Source organism: Podarcis tiliguerta (genome assembly GCF_965153285.1).
Source record: "Podarcis tiliguerta genome assembly, chromosome: 6".
Lineage (NCBI taxonomy): Eukaryota > Metazoa > Chordata > Lepidosauria > Squamata > Lacertidae > Podarcis > Podarcis tiliguerta.
In genome coordinates, this window is record NC_139539.1 from 33,900,547 (window position 1) to 33,918,084 (window position 17,538).

Consider the following 17,538-nt stretch of genomic DNA (forward strand, 5'->3'; position numbering starts at 1 on the left):
GCATTGATTGATTGATTGATTGATTGATTGCAATAAAAAGGGCAAAATCTATTGGTCTCCCCCTTGATCTAAAGTGGTTTTGATCTAGTTCTCCACATGAATGTGGATGTTAAATGAAGTTGCCAAGTACATCTGGTGTGGCCACTTATGCACACACACCCCTCCCAAAGAAGGCACCAATTTGCATAAAATCTGCATATGCCGATACATATGTATAGACACAAATTTAGAAATAATTACTTAAGACTGAAATACAATACATATCATCTATCTGCAGAGTGACTGCCAGGAAATATCATTGGGGTCTTCTGCTTGGCCCCATGACACTTCTGCTGTGTGGTCCTGCTGGGTTCCATCTTGTTCCTATGACATCTATATTAAAACGTTGGGAGGTGCCATGCACAGATTTGGAGCATGGTGTCATCAATATGCTGGTACACTCAGTTGTACCAGTCTATCTGAACCCGAAGAGGCCGCATTGGTGCTGGACTGGTGCCTGGATCCAATGATGGGCTGCATGAGAGAAAATGAAGGGAAAATAAATCCCAATAAGGCGGAAGTACCATTGAGCTGTGGTTCTTTGGTCCAGTAATTAGGGAGACAGCCTGTTCTGGAAAGAATGGCTCTCCCTCTGAAGGAACAGGCATATAGCTTCGGGGTGGCACTCCATTTAAAGCTGACACTGGAAACTCGGGTGTCTGCAGTGGCGAGGAGTGCCTCAATCAGCCGCCCAAATGCTAACCATTTGTGTGCAACTTCAACGACCCTGATCTCACTTCTTATGGTTCTTTACCTTTAATAGGGACTTGTCCTGGACAGTATTTCATACGGAGTACTTTCCTCTGCAAAGTAAGTTCCATGGCCACCCTAATGGTAGGAACAAAGGAAGCTGCCTTACGGGTCAGAACATTGGTTCATCCAACTCAGTATTGTCTACACCGACTTAGCAGCAACTCTCTGGGCTTTCAGACTGAGATCATTCCCAACCCTTCCTGGAGATGCTGGGGATTAAACCAAGGACCTTCTGTATGCAAAAACACTGGGCTATGGCCCTTCCCCAGGTATTGCCCTATTGTTGTTTCAGTTGTTCATTAGGCCACTTGCAAGACAAGTAAGCATCTTAAAAAGTAGAGACATCATCTTGCCAACAAAGGTCCGTATAGTTAAAGCTATGGTTTTCCTAGTAGTGATGTATGGAAGTGAGAGCTGGACCATAAAGAAGGCTGATCGCCGAAGAATTGATGCTTTTGAATTATGGTGCTGGAGGAGACTCTTGAGAGTCCCATGGACTGCAAGAAGATCAAACCTCTTCATTCTTAAGGAAATCAGCCCTGAGTGCTCACTGGAAGGACAGATCGTGAAGCTGAGGCTCCAATACTTTGGCCACCTCATGAGAAGAGAAGACTCCCTGGAAAAGACCCTGATGTTGGGAAAGATTGAGGGCACAAGGAGAAGGGGACGACAGAGGACGAGATGGTTGGATAGTGTTCTCGAAGCTACCAGCATGAGTTTGACCAAACTGTGGGAGGCACTGGAAGACAGGAGTGCCTGGCGTGCTCTGGTCCATGGGGTCATGAGGAGTCGGACATGACTAAATGACTAAACAACAAACCAAGGACCTTCTGTATGCAAAACAGATGCTCTGCCACTGAGTTATGGCCCTTCCCCAGCTATTGCCTTGTTGTTTTAGTTGTTCATTAGGCCACTTGCAAGGTTAGTAATGATTTCCTTGGTCTAAAAGATTCCCCCTTCCATTCTCTCTCTCTCCTTTCTACAGAACAAGTCAGAAGGACAGGGTGTAGACTTTTGCTTTCTGCCTATTTCCTTGAAGGGCTCACTGTGTCCTTGCTTTAAATCCAATATATGACTGGAGTGACCTCCAGTTACTACAATATTGTAAGAACTGCCCAATTTATCTCTGGAGGGAAAGAACCTTTTGATATATTAAAACAGAACTGTCCACAGTGGGGTCAGAGTTATCCATGAATCTTCTTAATGGCTGAGAACACTGCTACTGAGTAATAAAAGTCAATGTTGCCATAATTAGCATGGTATTGTCTAGTGGCAAATAGCCCATCAAAAATACAGCTTTGTCCATGGCATTTATTCGTTCTGTGTTTGGGTTCTGCTAATTATCTCTATTGGTAACTCAGATTCGGGTAGCTGCCTCAAATCGCCAAGGGAGGGAGAAACTGAATTTTAATTACACCATATTCTCCTCATGCATTTCCATCCAAGATGAAACAAAATGGAGCCTTTCATTAATGAGCTGCTCTCACAAACCTTGGAACACTCCATGATAAGAGAGGACATCTTGACAGACCGAACAAAGGCGGTTCTTTTCCCTGAGCACAGTATCAAATTGCTTCTTGTTTTAGAGCACTACGCCTCCAAACTGTTCTTTGTCCCCCTCCTTTTGCTTTGTGTGTGTGTGTGTCTTTTGCTTCAGTAGTTTCACTGCAGAGCTTTCAAAGAAAATCCCTTGCAATTTAAATGTGAAGGGAACAGACTTTTGTAGTAACTATTAGACCCAAACACAGTCTTAGGAGCTTCATTTTGTAGACTGTCATTCAGGGCAAAACCATACATTGGGTTGCACCCAATGTTCCATGAGAAGAATGCCACTTGCCCAACAGGACTTTTCTCTCCCCCCCCCCCCAGATCTACTCTAGAGGGTCCTCCAATCCCCCAGAGCAGATTTTGAGGGTGTGCAGGGGGCTGCAGGAAAAGAAAGCTTTGTTCTGTAAGCAGAAGTCTCTTTTGCTACAGCAGCCTTTCTCAACCTTGAGTCCTCATATGTTGTTAGACTACAACTCCCATCATTACTAGCTAGCAGGATCAGTGGTCAAGGACGATAGGAGTTGTGGTCCAACCAGGGCTTTTTTTTGCCAGAACTTACTGGAACTCAGTTGACCTCTCAGGTGGGCACCATTGACATTATGAGAACAAGGGAGGCCTTCATGGTGAGTCCCGGCACCTCTTTTTCTAGAAAAATAGCACTGGGTCCAACAATATCTCAGGATCCAAGACTGATAAAAGCTTTGTTAGAGGGACAGGAACACTAGATACCACCTTAACAATTTTAGATGGCCACAATGGATTCTTCACTTGTAACATGATCCCAGCTTCTCAGACCTGTTAAAAATGTGAAAACACACTAGTAATGTCAAGAGGGTCCTTCAAGGTTCCTTCAATTGCCAGGTTTTCCCTGCTTAGAACTGAACCACACTGAAAACTTATGAACTGCTTTAGAACCAGTTTGAGGCTGTTCTGTTTGTGCAAATGAGGCTCTGCCCCAACAACCTCAGTCTGCCCTTAGAGAGCCTCCACCTGCCTGACTTCATTCATACAAGTGGTCCAGAGGATTCCTCCTCATTGTTTTGATAACAATATAACTCAACTTCCTGCTGCACGAGAGTGCAGAAGACTCATTTAGCAGAAGCCTCAGGATGTTACCTGACTCTGCCAAGGGCGTGGATTCTTTCTCCTCCTTTCTGTGTGAATAAAGGCACGGGGGTGGAGTGGGGGTGGCAGTGCAGAGAAGTAACAGAAACCCCCCCTCCCTCATTTTGTATGCTGTTGTTATTTCTTGCCTGTTTCTAGGTTTCTTTGGTTCTCATGTAACTTTTATAAACTCTGGTTGCACAATCGACAGGAGAGGATTAAAACTTGAAGCTTTCACACTTTAATTACCGCACAGCGAACTTCTGCTGCATAAGCTAAATGGCCCATCTCTAAAGCAGGGGAATAAATCTAATTCTAAACAGGGGCTGCCAGTCATCTTGGGAGTTGCTTCACATGAACTGACTGTGCACTGTTGTTGTTGTTGGAATAATATTTATAATGAGGTTTGCATCCTCCTCCCCTCCCCAGAGCTCAGGACAGCATACCTGAGTTCATCTCATTATTCTCCTTACCATGTCCTGTGAGGGATGCTAGCTTGCCTACTTGCTCAAAGGTAGTTGGTGAAGACCAAACCAACTGTGCTGGGTGTGTGTGTGAGAGAGAGACCCAAGACATTTACTGCCTGAGGTGAAGAACAGCTCAAGTTAACTCACCTCCAAAAGGATATTGTAGAGTTGAAACAGGTTGTGAAACACATAACTGAAATGATCAAGGGGTTGCAACATTTGGAGGTTATTTAGCCATCCAACTTCTCCAATCTCTTAAGGTCATATTGAATTCTGATTCTTTCTGCTGCAGCATTAGTTACCCCTCCCAGCTTGGTGTCATCTGCAAATGCTCTTAACACTTGCGTTACAAGACAAGCATCATTTCACATTAAGTTATTTGCAAACCCCATTATGTGGCTGCTGTTCCCCATCTAGAGCTAAAACCTTCTATCATTGCTGGGTCTGTTTTGGGTGGGGAAAAGAGTGTGACAATCAAACCTTCTTCCCAGGAAACTCTGGAAATTGCAGCTCTGTGAGGGAAACGGGGTATTCCAACAACTCTCAGCACCTTTCACAAACTACAGTTCCCTGGATTTTGTGGGGAAGCCTTTAAAGTGGTGTTATACTGCTTTAAATATATTGTACAGATGGGGCCAGGAAGTCCTCATAGTCCCGGAGAGTTTACATGTGTCTTATTCTAAATGCATGCGACAGTCATTCTAAATAAAACACTAATTAATTAATATCTCCTCAGTTTTCTCCCACACTTGCATAGTCATGCAGATGGCTCTAAATCAGAGTCTAGTTCCTTCTGTGTCCATTTTAGGATAATTGCATGAAGCGGGGTGGGGGGGGTGTGGACAAACTGTAAGGTACTTTCAGTATGCTTAGTCAAGAAGGAATAACCACACTGTCAGAAGATACTTTCCACGGAAGGAAAACCTAAAACAAATCTGTTGTATATAGTGGAGAAGCAAAATAAATGCAAATGTGGAGTCCTGGGAGCAGGTAAGGAATGGGGAATGTTCCAGATATCAGGATTGTGTAACTTATTTGTGTTTCCCCCCAAGCCTTTTCTTAACAATTCAGCTATAAGGGACAGCAAATTGTGTTTGCTGTGTTTGTGTACATATGTGTTTGTGTTTGTGTATATATACATACAGGATTTCCTGAGTATCCTTGGGTTCCTGGTGTATTGTATTGTGTTTTGCCTACATAGGAACAAATAGAATTTGCATTTACAGCTTCTGTCTTTTCACTGTTTATCTTTTTTTAATTGAGAGTTGGTAAAATAATTTTCTCTATTTATAAAATAGATGCATTGTTTTCCCTCCTCCCAGCTGCCTGAAAAAAGACATAGTGCTAACCAAATGAGATAACGTTCTGATGATGAATTGCTGAGACAGCCCTGGAGTTTGCACATTCCTGCTTCCTTGGTTATTAAATGCCAATGAGGCAGATAAGACATTTGCTTTTAATTAATAATTTACTGTCATTGCAAAGAGGGGGGGGGGGGGAATATGAAGGAAGCTGTGAATTTTCGTGTAGAAATACTCCCACCTGTCTCCTCCCCAGGAAGTGATGACATAAGGGAGCTTGCTGAGAATCAGGAAGTGATAGATTCAGATCACATTGCTTGAATGGTTTCTGCATCTCCATAATTAGCATATGCTCTGCCAGGAGGAGTCTTGCCTCATTAGTGCCAATTTTTAATTGCATTATCCTGCAGTTCAGTTTCTGAAAGCGCTTGTGAGTTGCATTAGACTACAACTCTACACTCCCAGCAAGGTCAATGAAACCAGCTTAGCATGGGGTGTTTGCAAATTGCCACTCTGTAAGCTGATCTACCAAGCACCGTTTCCTAGCCATGCGCAGGTCCCACTTAATGGAAGTTCTGTAACATCAATGCACTGTCATGATCCTGGTCATGTCCTTCTTGTGCGCTGAGCACACAGCCCTGAAACAGCATGGGACTTGAACAAATGTGGGCTGAGCTGCAAAGCAATGATCCAGTTGTATCAATCGTGCTGAATAGCCAGCTCAGGTGGCAAGTGCTGACAGGGATTAGAGTCAAAACGAAGCCACTGAGGAAGAAGAGGGGAGTATCTGGAAGGTTGGGAGAACCCCAGGGTTTGCAGATGTATGAAAATCCACCCCCCACCCCAGCCCAATGAGGACTGAATGAGGACTGAAGTGGGGCAGCTGGAAAAGAAAAATGGGAACTCTGTATTGTTAGGAGCTCGTCCTACACTCGAGTATGACCCTGGCATGTTCTCTCCCTCCTGGTCGAAAGCTTCGAAAGCTTTCTTCTGCCAGAACATCACAGCGGCCGATACCAACAGACACTGGCACACTTAGGGATCCGCAGAGTCTGTGCAGTTCGTGTGACAGACCTCAGCAACTCAGCATTTTGGCTAATCTACTTTATTTACATATAAACACACACGGAGCATTGCAACATGGCTCCCTCTCTCTCTAGCATCAGACAGCAAAGAAAGAAAGAACAAAGGACAATAGTCCCACTTCACGGAACACAGTAACACAAACATCCTGTCCCAGGCTGTGGAGTCAAATCATATACCGTCATGTGAAAGACGACAATCCCATGACTGCAATTATGGAGCAGGAATTCTAACATGTATATGTGTGTATAATTTGTAGGCTGATATTTTACCATGTTCAACTCTCGGAAGCTTTTGCAGTAGTCTGGTAATGTGACAAACTGTATGGAGCAAGATATTTTGGTGCATGGTGATTGCTTCACCATGTATTCAGCCATTCATTCAATATCATTGTGCTTTCTGGATTTTAAGAATTAAACCATTGGCACATCTCTCTGTGCTCTTTGAGGGACAAAAACGTAGAACCAGCTAGTTTAATAATAGAGAGAGACGCTTGTGAGTGTGATCCAAAGCAGGCAGTGAACATCCTTGCTGTAGAACAGAGGTCTTCTTTGCCATGGCTTGCACAGAAATGGTGCAATAACTCAAACCAGTGAAAATGAACCGTACCCCTAACAGTTAGCATTTTGTCTGCTACTGCTCATGGTTTATATTGTTCTAGAAATGTTTTTTTTAAGTTCTTCACTTAGGGAGGGACCATAGCTCAGTGCTAGAGCATTTCCTGTGCATGTCGAAGGTTCCCTGCATCTTCCAAGTAGGACTGGTCAAGAACCACGCCTGAAATCTTGGACTGCCGCTGCCAGTCAGTGTAGGGAATACTGAGGTAGATAGACCAATGATATGAGTAGGTATAAGACAAGATTCCCATGTTTCACTAATTTGGCTGCAATAAATGTGGGGAAGGGGACATCTGAAATTCAGTTTTAGCCTGATTTGTGTGTTCACACAATTAAGACTTGCTATTGGGGGTTCCGCAGTAAGGGGGCGGAGGAACCTATGTATGTACAGCAAGCTCCCCTCTACAGACATTCACCCCGAATGTAGGGACAGGAGTGAATAATAGAAACAGAGAATTATAGAATTGGAAGGGACCTAAAGGGTCATCTGATCCAACCATAGCTGTCAACATTTCCATTTTTTTAAGGGAAATTCCCTTATTCCAAATAGGATTCCTCACAAGAAAAGGGAAAATTGACAGTTATGGATCCAACCCTCTGCAATGCAGGCATCACAGCCCATGTCCAACAGTGGGGGCAGTGGGAACAGTCCTGCTCTACTGCTCCATCTGATTCTTAACTCACTTAGAACTATTCTTAAAGTATGATCCTATATGTGTTTACTCAGATGCATTTTAGCCACTTTCAGGCATGCAGTTTGTGAATAAACAGGTGTCAGTGGCTGGGCAGGGACGAGAACTCTGCACCTCCAAGGTGGGACAAGGGGAAACTTGTGAAGCAGGGAAACTCCTGCACACCTATGATTTTTTTCAGGATTCTAAAATCCTGCAGGGAGTCTCTATGATTGCAGAAACCATCCCATTGCAGAAGATCTCCTTCCAGCTTTTGGAGGGTAATCAGAACAGAACAGGGTATAAAGTTCAGCATGCTTGCCTTCACCGTCCCCCTACCATGTGCCTACTCACATACAGATGTGCCTAAAGATGAGTAATAACTCTACAAGTTTAATATTAAAATGTATGTACTTAACGGCTTCTAGTTTTTATTTAGGTGTTTAATGATTATGTATGTATGTATGTATGTATGTATATGGGACGCGGGTGGCGCTGTGGGTTAAACCACAGAGCCTAGGACTTGCCGATCAGAAGGTTGGCGGTTTGAATCCCGCGATGGGGTGAGCTCCTGTTGCTCGGTCCCTGATCCTGCCAACCTAGCAGTTCGAAAGCACATCAAGGTGCAAGTAGATAAATAGGTACCGCTCCGGTGGGAGGGTAAACTGTGTTTCCGTGTGCTACTCTGGTTCGCCAGAAGTGGCTTAGCCATGCTGGCCACCTGACCCAGAAGCTGTACGCCGGCTCCCTCAGCCAATAAAGCGAGATGAGCACTGCAACCCCAGAGTCGGTCACGACTGGACCTAATGGTCAGGGGTCCCTTTACCTATGTATGTATTGCATTTTTTATTTTTTATTTCCCCCCCTCATTCATCGAAAAGACTCACTAGTAAGTCACTCTCTGATCTCAGGCTTACAATCAAGCTAAAATGGATGGGGGAGGAGGATTTATTAATAATTACGATAATACTTCCATTTCAATATGGAAACCTTAGATAATTTGTTTGCTCTGTCTGCTATAAGGACTCCTACTTGGAGAAAGTGAAAGAGATAGCTTTCCTCAACATGTAGGGTATCGGGCAGGACGCTGGGTCTTCTACATCCAGTTGCCTCCTTCTTTAGGAGGACATTTGAAAGCAGCCATAAGTTTGAAAAGACAAGTTAAGTGCCAGATAATTTAATATCATCTTGTTATAAATGAGCGTTCTTCTGAGGCAGGCACTTTTTCTGTTAACTCCCGATCTTCTCATGTTTTATGAGGAGTGCCAGATGGAAATCAGGAGTTCATGCATAAGAGGGCCCCTAAATCCTGTCCAGACTGCTGCCAATGCTGGTACATAAATGGGCAGCAGAGGCTGAGATCCATCTCTTATCAGCACCGCGGTTCGCTGAGGCTTCAATGGATCATTTCTGAAGGTTTTTCATTAAAGGTATAATGTGCAAGCTAGCACCTTTCAACATGCTACGTAATTCTATGGCATAAATAGAAAAGGCTTAGCAAAATGTTTCATGCAACGCAGCAACTTCTTTTGGAGTGATGTATTCTGAGCGAGTGCTCAGAACGTCTACTTTCCATTTTCTGCAATGGAAACAATCTGTACCTTGTTCCTCATTCTGAAACTGCAGAGTATTTGGATACTCACTTATCAATGACTCCCCCACCACCACAACCACACTAGTGAGGGTCAAAATGCCTATTACGGTACATGCCAGGAACAAAGTAAACGATACAATGAACATCTGTGAGCAAATAACCAGTTTCTTGTCTTTTGACAAACAGCAATTTTAGAGCTTGATGTGGACTAGGACTGCAGTGCTGGGGTGGGAGATTAATCCTTTAACGCCCCCCCCCCCCGATTTCTTAGTACAGTAAACGCCCTCCCATTTGCTATGTGTCCCATTAAAAAAAAATTACATGCACAACTATGTACATTACACATATATTTCCTATAATGGAGCAAATAGCAATTTAAAGAGGAGAGGTGATTTTCACTGAGAAAACGGGGGGGGGGCAGTTACCCAACTCCCAACACCATAGTCTGATCCAAATCTTCTCCCAGGAAGCTCTATCTACCAAACTTTATAAAGGCTGGAGATCCAATGGACAACTAGAGTAATCTGCATCCCAAAAGGTGGTGACTAGGAGAAAAAGAAGTCGAAACAAGGAAAGGAAGAGGCATTTAAGGAAATGTTAGATAATGTCTGCAAGCAAGTTAACATGTTAATATAAGCACAAGTGGGTATCTCTTTTTTCAAATCTTCATAGACCTAGAGAATCCCTATCTCACATATTTTGTAGGGGCCCTCAGATCAGTTGCACTTCAGGTTTAATTGACCAAAGAGACAAGAGGCACATTAAATCATTTGTTGTGAATTGCTTGTAGTTTGATGCTATAGAACACTGGCCAAGACCATGAATTCAGCAAGATCAAGAATGTATAACTAGATAGAATGATTGCAGCTAGAATGGGTAATGTGATCAAATTACTATTAATTATTCAAATAGCATCATCAGTGTCTATGTCATTTTATGAGATTGCATTAAAACAGAAGATCCCCGCTGAAAACATGTGATGCAGCGCAACAGCTAAACAAATGAAAGGGACTGGTAGTAAAGAGAGAGCATGAATGTGATCAAGTGCAATTACTGTGTGTACAAATTTAAAACTCACAGAATTGCAGCCTGCAGTCATCTAAAATTATAGTGTGCTGCCAGGAGGGAATGGGGGTCGTGAACATCAGTACGTCTAGGGGACAAGAAGGGTGTCTGGTGAGATGCATCAAGGTAATTCAGGAAAGGGGGCTGTTCCACATGCTGCAGGAAAAGGCAAAGAAACCTCTAGAGCAGGGGTTGTGAGGATTTTGCACACTCAGAGGCTGATGTGACCCCTCCATGGATGGTCCAGCTCTGTAATAAAGTCAGCACCATCTAGCTTTAAAGCAGGAGCACTTGGATGGGGTGAAGCATTGACTGGTTGCTGAGAAAGTAACATGCTTGAGAGGCGCAGAAAGAGTGGTGCAGTTTTCATGATGGGGTCCTCTGGGCACACCAGCACATGGTTTATTTGGGGGTTTGGTGGCTATGAAACAGTGTCCATCTGTGCAAGGGCTAGCCTCTCTCCCTTACTACATGGTGGATGGGGACAATTGTAGAAGGTGCACCAACAGTCCAGGGTCTGCCATCGGTGTTCATGTGGAAGAAGGCTCATAGACTTACCTGCTTTTGCCCTAGTTCCTAATTGAGAGCTGATCTGTAACATGAGTGCCCCCTCTGCTGACACACTTCTACGGTATCGCAGCACATTCCCATATGTTGCAAGGCAGATAATCTGTTCCACATTAGATTGCACATAAGGGAGTGCTAACCAGCATTGACCTGTGTTAGTAATCATCTCTTGCACAACAAATGCCATTAAGATGGCCATTTTTCGCTTTCAGTTAAGTTGCCAATTTGATGCAGTGCTGTCTGGCTTGCTCCTGGCCTATTGAGTTTTGTGTAAATGATGAAAAGAGAACTCCTGTCAGGAATCCAGCCCATAGGGATGAGCCTTGGGAAGACACAGTCAGTAAACCCTACATGTTCCCTTATAGGCTGAAATAGTTGCTCAGCCCCAGGTGCTGATGTCTGCATCAGCAGCAAATGCCTAGCATTGTTTACCCCTTCAGACTTCTGGGGTTGTTTTTGTGTGTCACTATTTACATGACTAATTGTAATAAGAATATAGATGCTTTCTGGGGACACACATTGAGGGGATGGGGAGAGGGAAAACTCCTTGGTTGACACTAATATTAATGTGCATATGTATAATTTTTTCCTCTGGCATTAGATCTCAGAGCCATAGACTTCTGGCAGAGGAAAACATTTCCCCCTTCCCAGTAACTTTTTTGCAGAGCAAAACACAGGGAGGATCAGGCTGCTCTTTCAAGTCATCCAAGTTCTACTGAAGCTGTATTTGATAACTGAGAACATTGGGAACCCTTCCAGGGCTTAGCTCTCCATGCAGCAGAAAGTGGTGCCTGTGCTATGCCGAGAATGCAATTAGCCAAGTCTCTTGGGGAACCTCCACTGTTTATCTTATGCAGTCTTATTCATTATTAAATGAGGCAACAAAAAGACATCCTCTCATTGAGGTGGCCCCAGGCTGTGGTGCAGATGAAGGGGCTTGTATGCAAATAGGGGCATTTATATGGGTCTAACGGAAGAAAGCAACAGCTGGTGCAAGTCTTCAGCCACAAAAGTACCCATCAACTTCCATCTTCTGATTTCTAGCTAGTCACGAAAATACTTAGAAAACAGCTGGCACCCTGAGTGTTTAACTCAACAATGGGGATGCATGTTCTTCTCCAGTAGATGAACTAAAAGGACTGGTGCAAAGTGTAATCTGACATTTCTCTATCTAGCTTCTGCTAATGGTAAATTGTTCATAAGACTGGATTATGCCAAGACTGTGCTCTGAGCCAGAACTGAAAAACAAGCCCTCTCCAAGCTGGCTTGTAACACATGGATTGTGTTACTGATCCTGCCAGATCTCAGATCAAAACCAAGCAATCCAACCAGATCTATTGTCACTTCTTTACGGTAATGAAGAAATTTGGCTTTTATGTTCATTAAGATGACAATTTAAGTTCATGTCATGTCTTCTATTGCTTTCTTCAATACTCAGTGCTAATATTTTAATTATAGCTAGTTCCTAAATGAAACCTGTGATCAAATGGAGCAGTCCTGGTAGGGAATACTTGCATTGAAAAGAAAAGCATATTTCAAGGGTTATTTTCATAACAGCTCTAATGAAGAACAGATGTGAGCTGCCTAGAGAGTCTGATACAGGCTCAGCTATCTAATAAGGATAGATTTGGAGTGGTTCCTTTTTAAATTGCTGTTCTGAGGAGGATGGAGCACTTTTCAGTGCACAAGGAAGCTGTTGAAAAGAATAAGACCCATGCACCTTGCAAACAGATGTAAGATCATCCATATTTATAGTTCGAGACATAAGTAAATTAAGGAAAAATATCTTCCTCATACAGCAGATCATTATAGTCCTAAAAGTGCTTCTTTACTACCATTACCATATGGCTATGTGTGAACAGATAGCTCAGAGTCCTTCGGGGGAATCTGCCTAGAGTCATAAATTGATTAACCCTGGGTGTAGAGGGTTTGTAAGGGTCGCACTGTGCATTGGCTTCTAGTTAATGAATCAATTTCTGAAATGGGTATCTTACCCTTCATTGGGTAATCAGCCTCCCCAGGGTTGTTTATAAATATCCCAAAACAAATAAAACATAGGTGTGGTAAGATTCATGCTGGTTGACTGAGTCTCCTGCAGAAGGAAGGTTGGTAATTAATTAAAAGCCACATTTACCAGGAACCAAGCATCAGCAGTAGGTTAGAAAATAGCTGTGGTATTGCACTCAGCTGACAAGAGAAGGTTGTGATTTTTCGACAGTTATAGTTAGAATACCTTCCGAAATAAAGAAAGAAGATGGAAAATTCTGAGCAAATGGCTCAGGACCTTTTTCCCTGGTGTGGTAGTTTTATCTATTTGCAGAGAGCTTTTGTTTAAAAAATGAAAGCTCCATGGGGGAATATTCCTCCATGTCTTGTTTTAAAGAAGTGGTGTTCCCCACCTGCCGTCTGAATTTACCTATGGATGGAGCGGGAATTCAATTCCATCCACAATTCCATTTGTGCTTCATTCGGTGGTATGTGTGGCCCAGACCTCAGAACTGGCCCAATATATTTTGGCTCATCCAGTGGAAATGCAAAATGGTGCCTCCTGAGAGGGAAAGTATCATAACTTAAATAACTGACATTTGCCTACCCTTAATGATACCAAACAATTTCCATTTGAAACAACTGCTTTGCATTGTCCAGTAGTGGGATTGGCCCAGAGAACTGGCTGTTGTCAGCTATTATAGCTTTATTTCCCTGTATTATTGCCCCAATCCATTTCCTTGATGTTGCTGCATGCCAGGTAACTTCAGATTGCATAGGAATTTAGGAAACTTGTGCACAGAGGAACCTGACCTACACTTTGGATCTAACTTAGAATCGTTTACACCATCTTGAAAGCTGTGCACTGGGGCTTCAGACCGGAGCTTTTTCAACCCTATCTTGAGACGCCAGGGATTGGACCTGGGACCTGGGACCCGGGACCTGCAAATCATGTGTTCTCTTGGGAGGAAGCCAGCCACTTCCAACAGTATATTTGCTTTTTTGCATAGAGGAATGGTTTTTTTCCAGATTGCACCAACATTTTCTAACACAGAAAAATCCACTTTACTTCAGTTTTATCATCATCATCACTACTTTTTAGAAGATAGAAAACACTATTTGATGTCAAAGTGCTAATCTTTCAATGACAATCTTCCCCTCATTATTTCTTTTCCAAGAGGTACTTCAGCAATTAATTTTTTTAAAAAAAAATCCATATGGAGGCATGTTGTTTCCAGGATCTATTTGACATGTCGATTTTGTTGTTTTGTTCAGAATTCTATGATTAAAATTTTCATCCTGCCCTTTCTTATAGGACCAAGGTGGATTACAAGAGACAGCTAAGAGATAGAGACCTAAACTCTACTTACCCCCTCTGTTTCAGTTATGTTAGTGTAAGCACAATGGCTGTGTGTTTTCCAAAGATTGCCTAACAGTGCTATACTCTTTGTACCTGACAGAGCTGTACAGAACTGTATTAATATTTGCTTTTGCAATATTACAAGCCTTCCCTGTTTCAGAGCAGTACAAAGGCATCTGCTTACGGGCTGTGTCAAGTGACATGTTTTCTAGGATTAAGAAGTTCCAGGTGCTATTTTTAATCAGCTATGGCCAAGTGAATGCTATGTTGCCTCAGAAGCTGAAGAGTGTAGTGGTGGCTACTGAAATCAGCTTTCTAGGAATCTTGGTATTTTTTTCTAATGTCAAGTGGCAGACAGGTGGGCATGGCCAGCTAAAAATGACTGCACTGATCTAATTAGTCTGGTCTAACTTGCCTTATGTGTCACATGTTTCCTTCCCCTGATATGGACCCAACTCGGGGGGGGGGCATAATCCTTGACATGACCCTGAAATTGTTCCTGCCCTCTGGAAGAAGGGTGGAATGCATTTACACCCAATGCCTGAGCCGAAGTTCCACCTGTATTTGTAATCAATAAAGCTATGGCCATTTTTAATCCAGATGGTTGTTTGCCGGAATCCATCTTACCACCCCTTATTTAACCATGGCCTGGGGGAGGGCAGCACTGTGACTGGGACCACAATAAGTAGAGTTGGGATCTGTTCCTTTCTGGGCCACCCAACCAAACAACTAACCAACTACTTCTGCCAACAAACTCCCAATACAGTCAGCAGCGGACATGAATCCTTTCCAGGGCACCAGCTCACATTATCAGACCCTGACTGGGAATGAATAGTCAATAGGTCTGTGAGGAAGTATCCATTCCCAATAGGATGCCCCACTGGCACCAGACATTTTGAAAACCTAATCATTAGTGCTGTCTGTCCTATAGTCAGATCACTTAACATTTTAAGAATTGCCAGAAGTTGTTGATCAGAGGAGAAACGATGTTGGTGTGTGATTTGAGAGGCCATTTCAGTTGAGCCTCCCGAAATAATAATGCTTATATCAAATAAGACCATCACAAGAACTGTAATGAAATAGTTTTAGGAAATCACAACATTCCAACAGAAACAGAAGGGTTTGGGATGTGTGGATAGGTAAGAATGTCTATTCTGGAGAAGTGTTTCACTGAGGTACCTTGTTACACTTTCTTTTCATGAGCAGAGCATATGAAAGGGAACAGATGCTATTTCAGAATGTATCTGTCCTTGTTCTTTCAGGTGTCTCACAGACTTTTCTTTTCTTTTCTCCCTCACCTCCCTCCTCTCCTGCTTTCCCACCCATTCTTCCACATCTCTTCTCTGATCCTTTCTGCCCCTGTTTGTCACTGTTGCCTTTTCCCAACCTCTAGAGCTCTCCATCAGCCTCCTTGCCGTGATAGTTATTGTATGTGGACTGGCCCTGGTGGCAGTTTTTCTCTTTCTCTTTTGGAAGCTGTGCTGGGTGCCCTGGAGGAACAAGGCCATTTCGACTAACACCCCCGCCTCCCAGAACTCAGTGGAACACGACAAAGAGAACATGGCTGACAAGCTAAAGGACACAGGGACTCTGGGCTTCTTGGAGGCAGCTGTGAAAATCAGTCACACGTCACCGGATATTCCCGCAGAAGTCCAGATGTCCATGAAGGATCACCTTATGAGACGCACACGGATGCAGAGGCAGACAACAGAGCCTGCATCATCCACCAGGTGAGTACAGAGCATCCCTTGAATTGCCATCTGTTGGATCAGACAATATGGGTCATTTTACAGAGGTGCTGAAGATGGGAAAACTCTCCATGAGTAGAAGGGAGTGCTGATGAAGGTCACCACCACACCATGCCCAGTTTTCTCCTGCTATTACTTGTCCACTCAAATCAGTTCCCACAGCCTCAAACCAGAGGCGTATCCCCTGCAATGAAGTGAAGAGCTTCCTCATTGCTCGCTGTGAATGCTCAAAAGAAAGTTTATGTTTTGGGTTTGTTTGTTCTCTCCCTCCCCCATCCTTTTTTGTTTCCATCAAGGAGTGTATATTGATCAAGGTGTTCTAGAGTAATTAGATTTGTTTGAGTAATTGTCATGTCATGGCTTAGAGGACACAATGGTGTGCAAACTGGAGACAAACTTTATTGTCTGTGTTAAACAAGAACAGAAGAACAACAAAAATCTGGGGCACCACCCAGATACAACCCAGAGGCAGAATACCTCTGAATACCACTTGCGGAGGATTATGAACGATAGCGTGCTATTGCACTCATATCTTTCTTCCCACTGGTAACATCAATGCCCACCCCTGAATTTCTTCCTTTTTGTTGCCATTCACAAAATTGGTGCACTTGAAGAGAAGCAGAAATATTTTGGGAGGTGGGGCAACATTGCTTCAGGCCCTTGGACTGTGGACTAGATTTGAAGATGGATTCGAAATGCAGTCAGAATCCTCCTCGTGACCAGGAACCCTATTACGTGGGGTTAAACTTGATTACATGAAGATTTGTGGGGCAGGACTTGCATGTGCACCCTGACCCCTCCTCTCTTCAAGCCCACCCACATCTGAAGATGGCTCTCGTTTATGTTTGATGCAATGGGCCGCCACTCCTCAAGATGTCGGCAGCAATTCCCTTCTTTCTAAATATGTTCTTGACACTTGTACATCATTGAGCAATTGCACTAAAGGGATATTACGCTAAACCTTTGGCTGGCATACACCTCCTGGAGCTGCAGGATACTCCCCCGACTACATGCTGGTCTCTGCCGAAGGTTGAGTTGAAAGTGAACCAGCTGACATATTTCCCCAGTCTCCCTGTGGGCCCTTGATCTTAGCCAAAAGATTCAAACCCTGTTACGGTGACTTGACCTCATTGTGTCAAGCTGTCAATATGCTTGTGGCCACTTTAATTTTGTTAGGACTCAGGGAGGCAGGGAGACATATCAGTGACATGGCGCACTGTCAGATAGAATTACAGCCTTTTCCTCTCTTTCTTGCTTATGTGGCTCAAAGCAGGAATAATTAGATAAACGGAATTGACATATCACTCACTGCACTGGCTTCGAGGGAGCTGCATCTCAGTGTTCAAGATCAGCCGCTGCCTCAGGGCCACTGTAGCCTCAGATGGAAGGCTGACCGTGCATGAGGATCCATGACAAAGGAAGGCAGGGTCTGCAAGGATCTGGAGGTGGAAGACAGCCTGGTAACCCATGGGCCACTGACCTGAATGTCTTCTAATACAGGCAGTCTTTTCAGCTAAGATGTGGGTGACTTTATCCATGTTTTACCATGTATCATGGTTGATCAGAACAAGGTCTACCATGCCGTAGAGGGCAGGAGTTGCTCAATTTTGCTCAGTTCCTTTGCTTTCAGGCACA

General features: G+C 43.6%; 1 protein-coding gene across 4 annotated transcripts in view; it reads left to right on the forward strand.

Moving 5' to 3' along the window:
* SYT6 (synaptotagmin 6) overlaps nucleotides 1–17,538 on the forward strand; it is a 138,065-nt gene that overhangs the window by 44,282 nt on the left and 76,245 nt on the right. For 3 of the 4 annotated variants that reach the window (XM_083444442.1, XM_083444443.1, XM_083444444.1), the window contains exon 2: nucleotides 15,549–15,885. In XM_083444442.1, coding sequence (XP_083300568.1) covers nucleotides 15,549–15,885 — 337 coding nt within the window. The remainder of the gene's footprint in view (nucleotides 1–15,548; nucleotides 15,886–17,538) is intronic. The other variant, XM_083444445.1, reaches the window with a different exon arrangement.